This window comes from Marmota flaviventris, chromosome 6 (assembly GCF_047511675.1).
Source record: "Marmota flaviventris isolate mMarFla1 chromosome 6, mMarFla1.hap1, whole genome shotgun sequence".
Taxonomy (NCBI): domain Eukaryota; kingdom Metazoa; phylum Chordata; class Mammalia; order Rodentia; family Sciuridae; genus Marmota; species Marmota flaviventris.
In genome coordinates this window covers 58,030,984-58,049,421 of record NC_092503.1, presented here as the reverse complement: position 1 = coordinate 58,049,421, position 18,438 = coordinate 58,030,984, and the positions used below count along the sequence as shown (strand labels likewise).

Here is an 18,438-nt window from a genome sequence, read left to right as displayed (position 1 = left end):
GAATAAGGGAAACTGAAAGAAAGATTTGAAAAAGAAAATCAGAAACTGTATTTTGGACATGTTAACATCTGAGATTCTATGAGATTTTTGAGTGATGAGAGACACTCAAATTCAGAGGTTCAAAGAAAACTCTGATCTAAAGATAAATTCTAAATAGGGTATGATTTCAGGTAATCAAACAATTATATTATTCATAAATTAAGAACACTATGGAAGGAACGGCTATTCTAACCAACCAACCAAATTTTAAGTATAAGAAAATGACTAGATTTAGACAAAATCTAGATGTATAAAGATTCAAAAGCTCCTGTACATAAGGGCCCCTTGAACATAAGAGTCTAAAATTTTATAAATTTTTAAATTCATAAAATTTAAATCAAAGACAAGATTCACTACAATGTTTGGTGAACTGCTCCTAACAAAGGTTGTTCAATAAATAATCTGAATCAGTCTGATCAAGATAATATCAGAGACCCAACAAGAAGCTAAAGAGGAAAGGCAGGTCTTTCAGTCTAAAACAAACATACAGACTTTTTGTCATTATTCCCTAAACAATACAGTATATCAACTATTTGTACAAGATTTACAATGTATTAGGTATAAGTAATTTAGAGATGATTTAAAGTACACAGGAGGATATGCATAGTTTATACGCAAATATTAGGCCACTTTATATAAGGGATCTGAGTATTAGAGAACTTTGGTATTTATGGGAGAATTCTAGAACCAATACTAGGGGACACCAAGAAAGCACTAGAATTTAAATCAAAAAAGAAGAACCACTATAGTTTTTTGTGCACGGCTTCTCTCTGTAAGCTACATTTATATACCATCCCAACACACAAACTCTCGTATATCTAAGTGGGTGTGAATACATGTGTGTAATTTTTATGTTGCTCTTTAGATACTGGGGGTTTTTGTTTTGTTTTGTTTTTGTTATTATTTGTTTTGCTTTCTATGATGATAGATCTGGAACCCAGGGCCTTGTACATGCCAGACAAGTGTTCTACCACCAAGCTACATCCTAGCCCTACTTATTACTATATCACTAATACCTATAACATGCAGTGCTAGCTACGTGTTTGCCAATTAAGTGAATGAATAAGTGAACAAATGTCCAAGTCAAGAAAAGATCAAGAAACAAGCACAAAAATAATGTATAATAATGTATAACTTAGTAACTAACAAAACTGACTCAATATTTTAAAGTTACAGATACAGAGAAAGCAAAACCATGGCTCTGGACCAAAACATATTTCAATAGCTTATCCCAAAGGAACTCACCTGGTTAGTTAATAAAGTGACCTATGGGAATTACTGGATTATTGATTTTTCTTAAAACTGAAATAATCAATTAAATCAAAAGCTCCCACCTACAGCATAAAAACACTGGCGATGAAATATAAGAGAAAATGCTTTCCCTCATGTAGTTAAGTAACAAAACCAAAATGCTTTTCTTCATCTTAAAAGAGAACATAACATTTTTGTGAAATTAGAGCTGTAGATAATATACAGAAATATTTGATTGAAAATATGGTAGACACACAACTTTGTTTTTTGGATATATGAAAATATAAAATATCATACCTGCAAGCAAAGTACAATGGAGTGGCTCCTGACACATTTGGCCTGTTAATATCAGCACCACTGTCTAGCAAGCATTGCACTGTCTAGGGAGGGGGGAAAAAAACAATTAAAATCAAAGAAGTCAAAAGATACAATTCTCAGAATTTAAATTCATATAAGGAAAGTTCTTCCCATAACTCAAAAGCTTTAAAGAGAAAACGAATGGGCATATGACAATTATGATGGCTGCACAAACTCAACTTTGATAAGCTCTGAGTCTCTCAGGCATCACATGCTATGTATGGAATTATCAGTGTGAGATAAACTGTTTTAGCATGAAAAAAACTCCTGAGCAGCACTGTTTCATAGCTAATATAAAAATATTAAAAGTTCACACTTGATGATTAGAGATAAGGCAAAGTACACCTAAAAGCCTTAAAAACTAAATGTGTGTGTGTGTGTGTGTGTGTACACACACATACACATTTTATATATATAAAAATACACACACACTTATTCTGGTTTTATTTCTATAATCTTCATTTGAGTTCCTCCTGCAAAAAGAAATAAAATATGTAAAAATATAGTTTTCTTTGAACAAAACTGTTTTATTTATTCTGGATTGAACACATGTATTCATTTTGATTGCTGCTCTAAAACCTAGTAGTGTGTTAACATACACCTATACAAGGAAGAACAAGAAAGAATACACCAGTGTACTAGATAAGCCAAAAGGTTTTTGAAAGATGGCAAACAAATGGAGGACAGTAAATTGACTCAGCAGATCAAACAAAGCTGAGTCCAAATGGGAATTCTAATAAGAAGCAACCAAATTCTTTTCTTTTTTTTTAATTTTTTATTGTTGGTTGTTCAAAACATTACAAATTTCTTGACATATCATATTCCACACTTTGATTCAAGTGGGTTATGAACTCCCACCTTCACCCCATACATAGATTTCAGAATCACATCAGCTACACATCCATTGATTTACATATTGCCATACTAGTGTCTGTTGTGCTCCGCTGCCTTTCCCATCCTCCCCCCTCCCCCCTCCTCACCTCTCCCCTCCCCTCCCCTCCTCTCTCTCTACCCCCTCCACTGTATAACCCTGAGGGTCTCCTTCTATTTCCATGCAATTTCCCTTCTCTCTCCCTTTCCCTCCCACCTCTCATCCCTGTTTAATGTTAATCTTCTTCTCATGCTCTTCGTCCCTACTCTGATCTTAGTTACTCTCCTTATATCAAAGAAGACATTTGGCATTTGTTTTTTAGGGATTGGCTAGCTTCACTTAGCATAATCTGCTCTAATGCCATCCATTTCCCTGCAAATTCTATGATTTTGTCATTTTTTAATGCAGAGTAATACTCCATTGTGTATAAATGCCACATTTTTTTTATCCATTCGTCTATTGAAGGGCATCTAGGTTGGTTCCACAGTCTTGCTATTGTGAATTGTGCTGCTATGAACATCGATGTAGCAGTGTCCCTGTAGCATGCTCTTTTTAGGTCTTTAGGGAATAGACCAAGAAGGGGAATAGCTGGGTCAAATGGTGGCTCCATTCCCAGCTTTCCAAGAAATCTCCATACTGCTTTCCAAATTGGCTGCACCAAATTGCAGTCCCACCAGCAATGTACAAGTGTACCCTTTTCCCCACATCCTCGCCAGCACTTGTTGTTGTTTGACTTCATAATGGCTGCCAATCTTACTGGAGTGAGATGGTATCTTAGGGTGGTTTTGATTTGCATTTCTCTGACTGCTAGAGATGGTGAGCATTTTTTCATGTACTTGTTGATTGACTGTATGTCCTCCTCTGAGAAGTGTCTGTTCAGGTCCTTGGCCCATTTGTTGATTGGGTTGTTTGTTCTCTTATTGTCTAATTTTTTGAGTTCTTTGTATACTCTGGATATTAGGGCTCTATCTGAAGTGTGAGGAGTAAAGATTTGTTCCCAGGGTGTAGGCTCCCTATTTACCTCTCTTATTGTTTCTTTTGCTGAGAAAAAACTTTTTAGTTTGAGTAAGTCCCATTTGTTGATTCTAGTTATTAACTTTTGTGCTATGGGTGTCCTATTGAGGAATTTGGAGCCCGACCCCACAGTATGTAGATCGTAGCCAACTTTTTCTTCTATCAGACGGCGTGTCTCTGATTTGATATCAAGCTCCTTGATCCATTTTGAATTCACTTTTGTGCATGGCGAGAGAAAGGGATTCAGTTTCATTTTGTTGCATATGGATTTCCAGTTTTCCCAGCACCATTTGTTGAAGATGCTATCCTTCCTCCATTGCATGCTTTTAGCCCCTTTATCAAATATAAGGTAGTTGTAGTTTTGTGGATTGGTTTCTGTGTCCTCTATTCTGTACCATTGGTCCACCCGCCTGTTTTGGTACCAGTACCATGCTGTTTTTGTTACTATTGCTCTGTAGTATAGTTTGAAGTCTGGTATCGCTATACCGCCTGATTCACACTTCCTGCTTAGCATTGTTTTTGCTATTCTGGGTCTTTTATTTTTCCATATGAATTTCATGATTGCTTTCTCTATTTCTACAAGAAATGCCGTTGGGATTTTGATTGGCATTGCATTAAACCTATAGAGAACTTTTGGTAATATCGCCATTTTGATGATGTTAGTTCTGCCTATCCATGAACAGGGTATATTTTTCCATCTTCTAAGATCTTCTTCTATTTCTCTCTTTAGGGTTCTGTAGTTTTCATTGTATAAGTCTTTTACCTCTTTTGTTAGGTTGATTCCCAAGTATTTTATTTTTTTTTGAAGATATTGTGAATGGAGTGGTTGTCCTCATTTCCATTTCAGAGGATTTGTCGCTGATATACAGGAATGCCTTTGATTTATGAGTGTTGATTTTATATCCCGCCACTTTGCTGAATTCATTTATTAGCTCTAATAGTTTCTTTGTAGACCCTTTTGGGTCTGCTAGGTACAGAATCATATCATCTGCAAATAGTGATAATTTAAGTTCTTCTTTTCCTATTTTTATGCCTTTAATTTCTTTCGTCTGTCTAATTGCTCTGGCCAGTGTTTCGAGAACTATGTTGAACAGAAGTGGAGAGACAGGGCATCCCTGTCTTGTTCCAGATTTTAGAGGGAATGCCTTCATTTTTTCTCCATTCAGAATGATGCTAGCCTGAGGCTTAGCATAGATTGCTTTTACAATATTGAGGTATGTTCCTGTTATCCCTAGTTTTTCTAGAGTTTTGAACATAAAGGGATGCTGTACTTTGTCGAATGCTTTTTCCGCATCTATCGAGATGATCATATGGTTCTTATTTTTAAGTCTATTGATGTGGTGAATAACATTTATTGATTTCCGAATATTGAACCAGCCTTGCATCCCAGGGATGAATCCTACTTGATCATGGTGCACAATTTTTTTGATATGTTTTTGTATCCGATTCGCCAGAATTTTATTGAGGATTTTTGCATCTAGGTTCATTAGAGATATTGGTCTGTAGTTTTCTTTCTTTGAAGTGTCTTTGTCTGGTTTAGGTATCAGGGTGATGTTGGCCTCATAGAATGAATTTGGAAGTTCTCCCTCTTTTTCTATTTCCTGAAGTAGCTTGAAAAGTATTGGTATTAGTTCTTCTTTAAAGGTTTTGTAAAATTCTGCTGTATACCCATCCGGTCCTGGGCTTTTCTTAGTTGGTAGTCTTTTGATGGTTTCTTCTATTTCCTCAATTGATATTGGTCTGTTTAGGTTGTCTATATCCTCCTGACTCAATCTGGGCAGATCATATGACTTAAGAAATTTATCGATGCCTTCACTATCTTCTAATTTATTGGAGTATAAGGATTCAAAATAGTTTTTGATTATCTTCTGTATTTCTGAAGTGTCTGTTGTGATATTGCCTTTTTCATCCCGTATGCTAGTAATTTGAGTTCTCTCTCTTCTTCTCTTCGCTAGCATGGCTAAGGGTCTGTCGATTTTGTTTATTTTTTCAAAGAACCAACTTTTAGTTTTGTCAATTTTTTCAATTGTTTCTTTTGTTTCGATTTCATTAATTTCAGCTCTGATTTTCATTATTTCTTGTCTTCTACTTCTTTTGCTGTTGTTTTGCTCTTCTTTTTCAAGGATTTTGAGATGAAGTATGAGATCATTTATTTGTTGGTTTTTTCTTTTTTTAAGGAATGAACTCCAAGCAATGAATTTTCCTCTTAGAACTGCTTTCAATGTGTCCCATAGATTCCGATATGTTGTGTCTGTGTTTTCATTTATCTCTAAGAATTTTTTAATTTCCTCCTTGATGTCTTCTATAACCCATTGATCATTCAGTAACCTATTGTTCATTCTCCAAGTGATGTATGCTTTTTCCTTCCTTCTTTTATCGTTGATTTTCAGTTTCATTCCATTATGATCAAATAAGATGCATGGTATTATCTCTACTCCTTTATATTGTCTGAGAGTTGCCCTGTGACATAATATATGATCTATTTTTGAGAAGGATCCATGTGCTGCTGAGAAAAAAGTGTAACTGCTTGATGTTGGGTGGTATACTCTATATATGTCAATTAAGTCTAGGTTATTAATTGTGTTATTGAGTTCTATAGTTTCCTTATTCAACTTTTGTTTGGAAGATCTGTCCAGTGGCGAGAGAGGTGTGTTGAAGTCTCCCATGATTATGGTATGGTGGTCTATTAGACTCTTGAACTTGAGAAGAGTTTGTTTGACAAACATAGCTGCACCATTGTTTGGGGCATAAATATTTATGATTGTTATGTCTTGTTGGTGTATGGTTCCCTTAAGCAGTATGTAGTGTCCCTCTTTATCCCTTTTGATTAACTTGGGCTTGAAATCTATTTTATTTGATATGAGTATGGACACTCCTGCTTGTTTCCGAAGTCCATATGAGTGATATGATTTTTCCCAACCTTTCACCTTCAGCCTATGTATGTCTTTTCCTATCAAATGTGTCTCCTGTAGGCAGCACATTGTTGGGTCTTGTTTTGTGATCCATTCTACTAGCCTGTGTCTCTTAATTGGTGAGTTTAAGCCATTAACATTTAGGGTTATTATTGAGATATGGGTTGTTCTTCCAGCCATATTTGTTTATTTCTGTTACTAAACATGGTTTGTTTTCCTCTTTGATTATTTTCCCCCCCTTTACTGTCCTACCTCCCACTGTTGGTTTTCATTGTTATTTTCCATTTCCTCTTCCTGTAATGTTTTGGCAAGGATGTTTTGAAGAGACGGTTTTCTAGCTGCGAATTCTTTAAACTTTTGTTTATCGTGGAAGGTTTTAATTTCATCTTCCATCCTGAAGCTTAATTTCGCTGGATACACAATTCTTGGTTGGAACCCATTTTCTTTCAGTGTTTGAAATGTTATTCCAGGATCTTCTAGCTTTCAGAGTCTGTGTTGAAAGATCAGCTGTTATCCTGATTGGCTTACCACTAAATGTAATCTGCTTCCTTTCTCTTGTAGCTTTTAAAATTCTCTCCTTATTCTGTATGTTGGGCATCTTCATTATAATGTGTCTAGGTGTGGATCTCTTATGATTTTGCACATTCGGCGTCCTGTAGGCTTCTAGGATTTGGAATTCTGTCTCATTCTTCAAGTCTGGGAAGTTTTCTCTCGTATTATTTCATTGAATAGACTGCTCATTCCTTTGGTTTGGAGCTCTATACCTTCCTGTATCCCAATGACTTAAGTTTGGTCTCTTAATGTTATCCCATATTTCTTGGATGTTCTGCTCATGGTTTCTTTTTTTTTTTTTTTTTAAAGAGAGGATTTTTTTTTTTTTTTTAATATTTATTTTTTTTTTAGTTTTCGGTGGACACAACATCTTTGTTTGTATGTGGTGCTGAGAATCGAACCTGGGCCGCACGCATGCCAAGTCGAGCGTGCTACCACTTGAGCCACATCCCCAGCCCTGCTCATGGTTTCTTAACAGTCTTGCTGAGCTGTCTATGTTCTTTTCCAGTTGAAATACTTTGTCTTCATTGTCTGATGTTCTATCTTCTAAGTGTTCTACTCTGCTGGTAGTATTCTCCATTGAGTTTTTAAGTTGGTTTATTGCTTCCTGCATTTCTAGGATTTCTGTTTGTTTGTTTTTTATAACCTCTATCTCCCTGTATAGTTGATCCTTTGCTTCCTGGATTTGTTTGCGTAATTCATTGTCGAAGTGATCTTTCATTGTCTGATTTTGCTGTCTAATGTCTTCCTTGATACTCCAGATCATCTGAAGCATGTATATCCTGAATTCTTTATCTGACATTCCATCTGCTGCAGCTGTTACCTCTTCTAAAGTTGCGTTGACCTGCATTGCTGTGGTCCTTTCTTTCCTTGTCTTTTCATACTGCTTGCGTATCTTTCCTGCAGGAGCGGGCAGCGGCTCTGCTCTCTCCTTATTCCAATTGGGGTGTCGTGGCTACCACGCCGGCAGGTCACTGGGCCTGTTCTGGGCGCTGGCGGCGGCTCTGTTCTTCCCCTACTCCAATTGGGGTGACGAGTGTACCACGCCGGCAGGCCACCGGGCCTGATCCGCCGGTCGGTTGCAGGTTTGCCTACCCTGCAGGCACGGGCGGCGGCTCTACTCTGCCCCTACTCCAAATGGGGTGACGTGTCTGTCGTACCGGCAGGCCACTGGGCCTGTCCCGCTGGTCGGTCGCAGATCTGCCCACCTTTCGGGCACGGGTGGCGGCTCTGCTCTGCCCCTACTCCAATTGGGGTGTCGTGACTACCCCGCCTGCAGGTCGCTGGGCCTGTTCCTGGCACGGGCGGCGACTCTGCTCTGCCCCTACTCCAATTAGGGTGGTGTGTGTACCACGCCGGCAGGCTCCTGGGCCTGATCCGCCGGTCTGTCGCAGGTCTGCCTACCTTGGAGGCACGGGCGGCAGATCTGCCCTGCCCCTCCTACCACGCCTGCGGACCCCTGGGCCTGATCTCGTAACCAAATTCTTAATATAGCACATATACAATAGCAAAATTTAAAAAAAAAAAAAAACCTACCACAGGAAGTACCAAGTACCGGGATACCTCTGAAAATAGGATGTTTACATAGAGCTGAGAAATAGGAGGAATAGTTAAAAGTCTATAAAACAAATAATTCCTCCTTAGCTAGGACCCTTCCTCCCATGCCATAGTATTAGACTCTACTATGTTAAGACAGGTGGTTTATTCTCTAGACAAAGTGAAAATGGAAGCTCTAGACTGGCAAACAAGAAATACAAGTACAAGCAAGGTTCAGAAGCCATGGTGGAAAAAACTAAGTGAAAACCTCTAACCCCATATTTCTCTTGGGTCGCAAAATCCAGCAGCCAGGCTTCAAACCTCATGAGAAATTGAAAGTTTCCACTCTATAGCCTGGCACCAGAAAGAAAGCCCTAAAGATATTAGCCCTAAGGATATTAACTGTAGAGTTCCTAATGAAATAATCCAGTTCAAGGCAATGTTTCTACAATGGAGTGATTCTCAACCAAAGAATGTTTTCCCCGTGAGGGACATTTGGCAATCCCAGGAGATATTTCAATTTTTGTGACTAGGGATGGGAAGGACTATTGTTACCTAGGGAGGAAAGGCCAGAGATACATCTAAACATTCTATAATGCACAGGACAGTCCCCACAACAATTATAAAGTCCAAATATAAACAGTGCCAAGATTAAGAAAACTTGGTGTACAAAGAAGCCAAACAACCAACAAATTTGGCCCCCAAATACAATGCTTGCAGTCAACATCTTAGTATCTCAGCCTTACACACAGATGGACAGACAATATTTTAAGACACAGTGAAGTAACAAACCCAAACAGCAAAAATTTTTAAAAACAAACCCAGAAAAATAAAAAATAAAGGGAACACCAAAGAGAACAACCAATATTAGAATTGCTAATATTCTCAGAGAGGAGAGGAAAAAAGTTATTATATCCTTGAAACAATAGAAACCCAAGGGAAAAATATTCAGAGAATAAGAAATTAAAATATCAAGAAGACACAACAATTCAACAATCTGGAGAAACACAATGCTTAGAAAATCTACAAGACAGAAAACAGAATGAAAAGACAAATAAGGAGAAAATAGAAAAGATGAGAAAATCAGTGGATCAATCCAAGGAGACACATTGCAGAAAGTAAGCATAAAGAAAATGAAGAAGTTGGGGAACAACACAGGAATCAGTAAATAATACTAAAACAAACCCCAGGGGCTGGGGTTATGGCTCAGTGGTAGAGCACTTGCCTAGCATGTGTGAGGCCCTGGGTTTGACCCTCAGCACCATGTAAAAATGAATAAAACAAAGGTATTGTGTCCAACTACAAATAAAAATTAAATAAATTTAAAAAAACAAAAACAAACAAAAAAAAAAACCCAGAACTAAAGAGTATGAATTGCCAAATTTAAATGGCTCATCAAATCCCTAGTCTAATATGTCAACAAAGCAACAAAATAAAATTTCATAATACGAAGCATATAAAATCTCAAAAGATAAACTAAAATCAGATTGATAAGATATATTTCAACTGTAACACCAAAATCTAAAAGGTAAAAAGCCTTTAAAGCTATAAGATAAACTATTTAAAATACAAAATTCTCTTCTCGACCACACTATTATTCATATCAGTTATAAGTTTAGAAACATGCTTAACTATGAAAGATTTCAAATTTTTTAAAAAATTAAAAAGTATCTTTTCTCAAGAAAAGCATACCTGGGAGCTGAACGATATCCTCCCCAAAAACAAGGGAATAAACCAAAATAGAAGATGTAGAAACCAGAATATTGGAGGTCAAACACAAGACAGACACTAAGAAATCTCCAAGTTTAAAGGGAGAAAAAAAAAAAAAAAAGGCAAACTGACAAGATTATTTAACAAATGTGTCTTTGTAGAAAACAGTACTTAGAGATACTTACAGGAATATAAAATATAGAAAGAACTTCTGATTCTTACAAAGTAAACTGAGCAAAGTCAATTACTTCTAGAAAGAAAATGTTATAGTTCCCTACCTGACTTAACTGTAAACAACATTTACCTAATAATAAATAAAATGAATGTTACTTAACCAAAATTTGTAAATCCTAACTTGCCATAACAAGAAATTATTAAGTAACATCTAAACATCATAAATTAAAACAGTAAAACCATAGAAGCCTATTATTTAGAACTATCTACCAGAGAAAAAGCTAAAAAAGTCAAAAATTGTTCATGATCATGATTTGATAAAGAATAAGGGTTGGTTTAAGGGACAACTATTTTTTTATTTAAAATATTTTGATAAAAATTTTAAAAATATAGTTATCACATACTGCTATTTGAATTTACTTCTATCCCAGTATGAATTCTAAAATCTAAGTAATAGAAATACTGTTATAGGGCTAAGGGTGTAGCTCAGAGATACACTGCATGCTTACCATGCACAAAGCATTGTGTTCAATCTCTTAAATAAAAAAAAAAAAAAAAGGCTATATAAAACTAATATTATCAGCTATACAACTCTTTTAAACTTACACAAGTAAGAACTTTCAAATATGAAAATGAGAAGCATTTATAGGTCACTATTTTATAAGAGAAGACATATTTCGGTCCTTTGATCCTGGTTTTCAACCTTTCTGATTTTTGACATAGCAGCTCTATGTGTGTGATCTCAAAACAGAAGTGAAATAGCACTAACAGTGTCTACAACTCTTATAGAAAATATAGACAATAAGCTTTCATTGTTGAAAAAGCCCAAGAGAAGAAAGATGAAAGCAAATACATTGAAAATATCTATTAATGTACATTTAAAACCTAGTGAGCCAGAAACTGAAATAAGTTAACAAAATACAGGACACATTCAGATAAATTATAGTTAAAATTATGTAACAAGAATATGAATAACCTTAACATGTGCCTAACACTACCCTAATAAGTATTTATCAATTCATTTATTGCATCATCTTGTGAGAAATGTGATATTCTCTCCACTTCTACAAGCAGGAAACTAAGGTTTCAAAGAGGTCAGGTAATTTGTACCCCAACACACAGTGAAGCAAGGATTAAAACTTAAGCCTATGTTCATAATCATAATCCTATTTACCAGAAAGTAGAAATTCTAATTTTTCTGAATTCAGATTACTAAATACTATTATGGCTAATCTGACATATACCTTCACAAACTACATTAAACACAGATGATCTACTAATCCCCTATCAAGTAACTATTAGACAGCCAGGCTCAAGTGACTCAACAGCTGCTTGTGTTCAGTTTAAAAATAAAGCCATTTTTAAAACCATATACTTTTTACAGTGCTTCTGTATTTTTATGTATATTGTAAAGCTTATAGTATAAAAACAATTTAGCCATTAGATTAACAAATTACTCCACTGTTTTCAATAAAGTAATGAGAAAAACTTTATAAGCATATCTTAGCAAGAAGGCATCATTTATAGTATGAACTGAAACATGTTTGTCATACCCTTGTCATATCCTTGCCCTACAAAGACATTAAAATTCTTTTCTTATATACCTGTCATATCATTGTACACCCTACAAGACATTAAAGATTCTTTTTTAAGTCAGCTTCAGTGACATATGCCTGAATTCTCAAGCTACTTGGGAACCTAACATAAGAGAAGCAAAAGCTCAAACCCAGCCTAGGCAACTAAGCAAGATCCGGTCTCAAAATAAATTTAAAAAGGGCTGGAAATGGGGCTACAGTTGTATCTCAGTGACAGAGCACTTGCCTAGCACATGTGAAGCACTGGGTTCGACCCTCAGCACCACACAAAAATAAATAAAATGAAGGTATTGTGTCCATCTACAACTAAAACAAAAATTAATTAATTAGAAAGGGGAGGCCTGGAGATATAGCTCAGTAATGGAATCTCCCTAGGTTCAATTCCTAGCACTGGGGAAAAAAAAAAAAAAACTTTCCTTTCTTAAGATGAAAGAACATCTGATTGATTAAGGTAGTGGAAACTGTTGATTCTAGTATTTTATTTTCCATTCAGAAGTCTTTCTGCTTTTCTGTATTAAAAAATTTATTTCAGCAGAACACAACAGACACTAGTATGGCAATATGTAAATCAATGGATGTGTAACTGATGAGATTCTGCAATCTGTATATGGGGTAAAAATGGGAGTTCATAACCCACTTGAATCAAAGTGTGAAATATGATTTATCAAGAACTATGTAATGTTTTGAACAACCAACAATAAAAAATTTTTTTTAAAAAATTTATTTCAGTTAAGACCTTCAAAATATACAACTATTAAAGGAAATATTTTTTAAAGTTTTCAATAGCTTCACTTATAGATAAAATGTTGCCTAAAGAAAAAGAGGGGGGAGAATTCTCTTAAAAGTATTAAATAATGTATAAATGAATTTCAACGTGAAGAATAAAAAATTGCCTTGTAGCACTATAATGAATGAAAAGCCATCAACCTTTGTGATTAAAAAAAAATGTTTGCTGGTTTCTTTTTGTAAAAGTTCTGACACGAGAGAAAAGGATAATAGGGCTGGGGATGTGGCTCAAGCGGTATTGCGCTCGCCTGGCATGCGCGGGGCACTGGGTTCGATCCTCAACACCACATAAAATAAAATAAACATATTGTGTCCATCTAAAACTAAAAAATAAATATTAAAAAAAGAGAAAAGGATAATAAAGAATTCAATTATTGATTCAATGGTGTAACAGGAGAAGTAGCAAGAAAGTCACAGATAACCTTATTCACAGTTTTTTGTTTGTTTGTTGTTTTTGTTTTTTTATCACCAATCATTTCTCTGAGAGGCACTGGGTTCAATTCTCAGCACCACATAAAAATAAAATAAAGACATTGTGTCCACCTAAAAACTAAAAATAAATATTTTTAAAAAATAAATAAATAAGTCAAGTGCAAAAGAGATCTAAGAGGTATTCATCTCAACAATTAGTAGACTACATTGTGGTGTGTGGTAAAGGAAGCAAGCCAGGCCTACATGGTGTCAGACCAGGGGCACATAGAGTACAACACTTACCCAACTCACCCTATCATTGTACTATTCTGGCAGTTCCCACCGAGCCCTGCAGGGGAAGTAAGTCCTCCTGGGTCCCTTATTACATCTCAATTAAACACAGGCTAGTGTACAAAATGAATTCTCATTCCCAAATAATCCAGAGTGACAATACTTCAATGATAAAGCAAAAGATCTAACCACAACAACAAATTATTTTTTTGTTGACAATATACACATACAATTTGGATGTGAAATATCATGAAAGGTAAAGAGCTACATAAGATTGCAAATACATATTGCCTAGCTTCAACAACTTCAGTTTAACAATAGAGTGTGAGGCTATGTGATCTTCAAAAGTATGACAAAGTAACAAATGTTTCCAACTATGTAAGACTGTTAATATGTATACAAAGGATAAAATTCAGGAGGAAACAAAATATTATTTATTTACTAAATTAAATACATTAAAGCTCCTGAAAAACACTACCACATCAAAACACAAGGCACAACATAATTAAAGAATTAACTTTTAAAGCCCCTAAGGATTTTCAAAACCAGAGTTTGACAGTAGATACAAATAAATCCAATACAACCTTTAGAAGAATCAGGGCCATCAATAAACACACCACTTAAAAACACAAAAAAGGAAAGAGGTGACAAACATTCACAAATGCTAGGAAAAAACACAGAAAAAAATGATATTGCATTTGAGTGGTTCATTCCATCCTTCAGTTAAAAAAAAAACAACTCATATCTATTATGTACGATGAACTATTTTAGATTCTAGAGTTACAAGAAATAAGGGGGGAGGGGGGGCCCCAGTCTTCATGAAGTTTACATTATAGTACAAAGGGCCAATAGACAAAATAGAAATAAACAACATGCAATGTGTTCAATGGTAATCAGTAGTAGCCAGAAAAATGAAATCCAGGATTCTCATTTTTTGGATACAATTTATTTTAGAAAATATCTTTTCCTGTAAACCCTATACACAAATACATTCTCTAAAAACTGCATTGGGCTATGATCCGTAAAAGGTCCAAAAAACATAATGAATAAGATCATAATTTCTCTGAAAATGAGAAATTTTGGCTTTTCATTTTCTTATAAAAATTAAGCTCAGTGGCTTAAAATAAAAAGTAAACATGTGGGCTGGGGTTGTGGTTCAGGGATACAGGCTTGCATTGCATGCTTGGGGCACTAGGTTCAATCCTCATAAATAAATAAAATAAAGGTATTGTGTCCATCTATAACTAAAAATTTTTTTAATTTTTTTAAAAAAGTAAACATGTGGGCTTGGGTTGTGGCTCAGTGGTAGAGCGCTCGCCTAGCATGTGTGAGGCCCTGGGTTCTATCCTCAGCACCACATAAAGATAAATAAATAAAGGTATTGTGTCCATCTACAACTAAAAAATATTAAAAAAAAAAAAAGTAAACATGTAGACCAACATAAATATCTGTGACTGAGTTAGCTGTTTATCCAAAACATACATAATTTTAATAACTATAGTGAACTGAGATCACTATAGGTGAATAAAATGACATCAGCAAAATAAGCTCTTAAAATTTTCATAATTATAATTTCCTGCTCAATCTTCCTCAACCACTACCAGCAAAAACTATTCTCCTGATTCCCAAATATCTAGAATAGGGGTCCCTTCTCTTTAGAAAATAAACTGCTCAGGAGGTACCTTAGAAAGAAAAGCATACAAAGGAAATTTTCATATGGTCTTCAACAGATCCTTAAGGAATAACACACTTTCAATAACCTTCACAATGTTTCAAATGATAAAACAGTTTCCTAAGTGGAAAACTAATGTACAAAGCTAATGCTGGGTCAATCTCAAAAGTCATTTAACTGAAGATAATGACTAAAACCACCTGAGTCCAATACACTGATAAATCACAAAGCAAAAAAATCCAAAGCAGCTCTTCTTCATTAATGTCAACTCTCAAAATAATGCTGGTCAAAGTAAAAAGCAATAGATATTCAATAATAAAGCTATAAGCAAAAGCCTAAGTTGTGGTATTATCATTTGCTAAAAGGGAACTAAATAACCAAAAAGCATCTTTATTTTTTATTAAATTAATTCTGACGATATGACTTATGACAATGTACACATAACTTATACACTGTCAAACCACTAATCAGTGACTGATTCTTTAGCAACCTGTTCACCTAAATATATTGAGGGTTTGAGCCTGTATTCAATATCCCACAATAACGATTATTCTTCAGTTGTGTTAGGAAAAATATCAGTAATAGGACTTTCTATTTTTTTTGTTCATATTTCCCATAAGCAATTAAGGAGAATTCTAGCATTGAAATAAATAAAGTTACTCTGAATATAAAAGTACTTTGTGAAATATTAGTCTACCTACCTTTGGGCCTCAGAGCGGAATCTGATTAATATTTTTGCAAATACTTTACATTAAGCTCACATAACTGGTAACTCTCTGGATGAAAAGCTTATAAGATAGCTAAGGATACAACAACCAAGAGAGCTAAATGAATGTAGGTAAACACTGTCAACTATAAAATCTACAAAATTCAGTCCAATTTCAGTATCAAAACAATTGCTTTTAAGTTACAAGAGTGTAAATCTATCCAAACGAGAGTACAACCATCACTTTATATTGCTTGAGAAGCTTCGTATTCAGTTTAATAAATTCAGGAACATAAAATTTATTCTTATAAACTATAATTTATTTTTAACTAAACTGTAGACTAATCCCTCAATTAATTTTGCTATGTAATGTAACATTTAGATTTTGATTAAACTATATGACAGTTCTCTAGTGTTACTAAATCCAAGTTATTCCAGACAATAAACAATCATTTGTGGCAATTCCACATATTTATAAATCTTACAGGATAAAAAAGGAAAAATTACCAAAAAAGGAAGTTGAATTTATAGTCACAAAAAGAAAAAATTGAGTAAATTTCATATGTACAATAAGGGTACATTATTTACTAAACATTCTAAAAATAAAATTTAAAAAGAATAACAACAAAATCCAACAACACAGACTAGCTTCTTACACAAACATAAAGGAATAAAGCGGTCTACATATTGCTCACTGTACCTTCACACAATCACATCATACATTATTAATAATGACAGTAACAACAGCAATAGATATTAATGCTGTTAAATGTCCATCAAAGTATTCACAACATTTTCCTCAATTATATCATCACTAGACAGCATATACCTTTTGAGAAGGTTAAGAGCAGAAAAAGTTGTCAAAGACTGAAAAAACAAAACTGAAACAATTTTGTTGTTGTTGTTGCTTTGTTTTTTGGGGGGGTTTTTTGGGTTTTTTTAGACAGGATCTCTATATGTTGCCCAGGCTAGTCTCAAACTCCTGGGTTCAAGCAATGTTCCTGCCACATTCTCATGTACCATCATTCCCACATAGTCTGAAATGATTTCTTAAAATCAATATTCAAAGACAAAGCATAATTCTGGTAGTATGTACCTAATAATGCAGTATAATAGTTGATATAAAGAAAACTATATAAAAATAAAATTATTAATTATAATCACTGCTTTCATCTTATTTTTAAATAGGAATAGAAGTAAATTAAGATCATGATGTTATTACATTGCAAGGACAAAAAAGCCAGAATGCACTCTTCATCTGCCAGAAGCATATCCTTCTAACAAAAGGATAATGAGGCCTTTATGATATTCACCTCTGACAGATGTTTATATATAAAATCATAGTAAAAATTATTCAGTTTCTTAATTATGACAAAAATTAATGTATTTTCCAAATCTTCTCTTTAAAACAAAGTTATATAAATCTGGAAAAGCATGTCTGGTCATCAAGTAAGAATATTCAATTACAAATTCTTCAAAGCTTTAAGGTTCTTGGGCAGTTGCTCAAAATCTTTTCATACACTCCTGAGATTTCCACTAAAATGAGATTAGAAGGCAAATTTCAAGGATTTCTTCATTATCTTGGTTTCTTTAATTTGAAAAACTTTTTAAATATTTTTAATACAATCTCTTTCCCACTTGAAAGTTTAATATTTTATCTGACAAAATATATACAATCAATATGCAAGATTTTAAAATTAAAAATTTTTTTAAAATCTTGAAACCTACATATACTAGTATTTTTCTACATGGACATAAGTTCTAGAGATTTTCTAGTGAATTAGTGCAAGTGCTGGCTACTTTTGAGATAATAAAAAAGGTCATTTTGACTTGCCACTAAAATACATCACTCCAAATTCAACTTTGAAAAGATACACAAAGATTCTAAAAAGTCATTAATCCCTATTTATCGTATTTTACAAAACAGTACATTATATCCAACTCAAGAGACAAGGATAGCTAATCCACTGAGATATGAACTAGTTCCAGAATTCTAGAACAAAGGCAATATTAGCACAACTATCAACATACTTTTAGAAGTATAATTCAGCCTGGAGACAAGGAGATAAGACTAATTTTTAAGGCTCTTTTGTCCAGATTGAAAAAAAAAATGAAAGATATATACAATGATTCAGAAAGCAGTGCTAAATATTTCCTTTATCTGTACACAAACCTCAAAGATAACCCCAATTGATCAACTATGACAAGAGGAACCTCACGGGCCAATGCAATCAACAAGTCAATATGGCTTCTGTATTGTTTCTCCTCTACTATATCTGCAAAAATCTCACCCTGTGAAACTCATCATTAGTAAAGTTAGGCTCTCTATAAATCTTTTGAGCATACAATTGTTCAAAGGCATCTGATTATGAGGAATTCTCTATTACTTTACCACACCTGCTTTAGGTTGTAAACCATATGGAGTATATTATACTCATACAACCTAATCTTCAATAACTTCAAAAAGCTATTCTAAATTTTTAATGCAGCCTGCCATGCACATGTTTTAAACCAAAGTATTCTTAGTAATTCTTGTTTCTACACTAGCTCAAGGCAACAAA

The 18,438-nt window shown here is 34.4% G+C and overlaps 1 protein-coding gene across 3 annotated transcripts in view; it reads right to left on the bottom strand.

Annotated features, from left to right (window-relative positions):
* Positions 1-18,438, bottom strand: part of Hace1 (HECT domain and ankyrin repeat containing E3 ubiquitin protein ligase 1) — an 88,023-nt gene that overhangs the window by 49,782 nt on the left and 19,803 nt on the right. For all 3 annotated transcript variants that reach the window (XM_071613177.1, XM_071613178.1, XM_027928315.2), the window contains exon 7: positions 1,588-1,670. In XM_071613177.1, the coding sequence (XP_071469278.1) occupies positions 1,588-1,670 (83 nt within the window). The remainder of the gene's footprint in view (positions 1-1,587; positions 1,671-18,438) is intronic.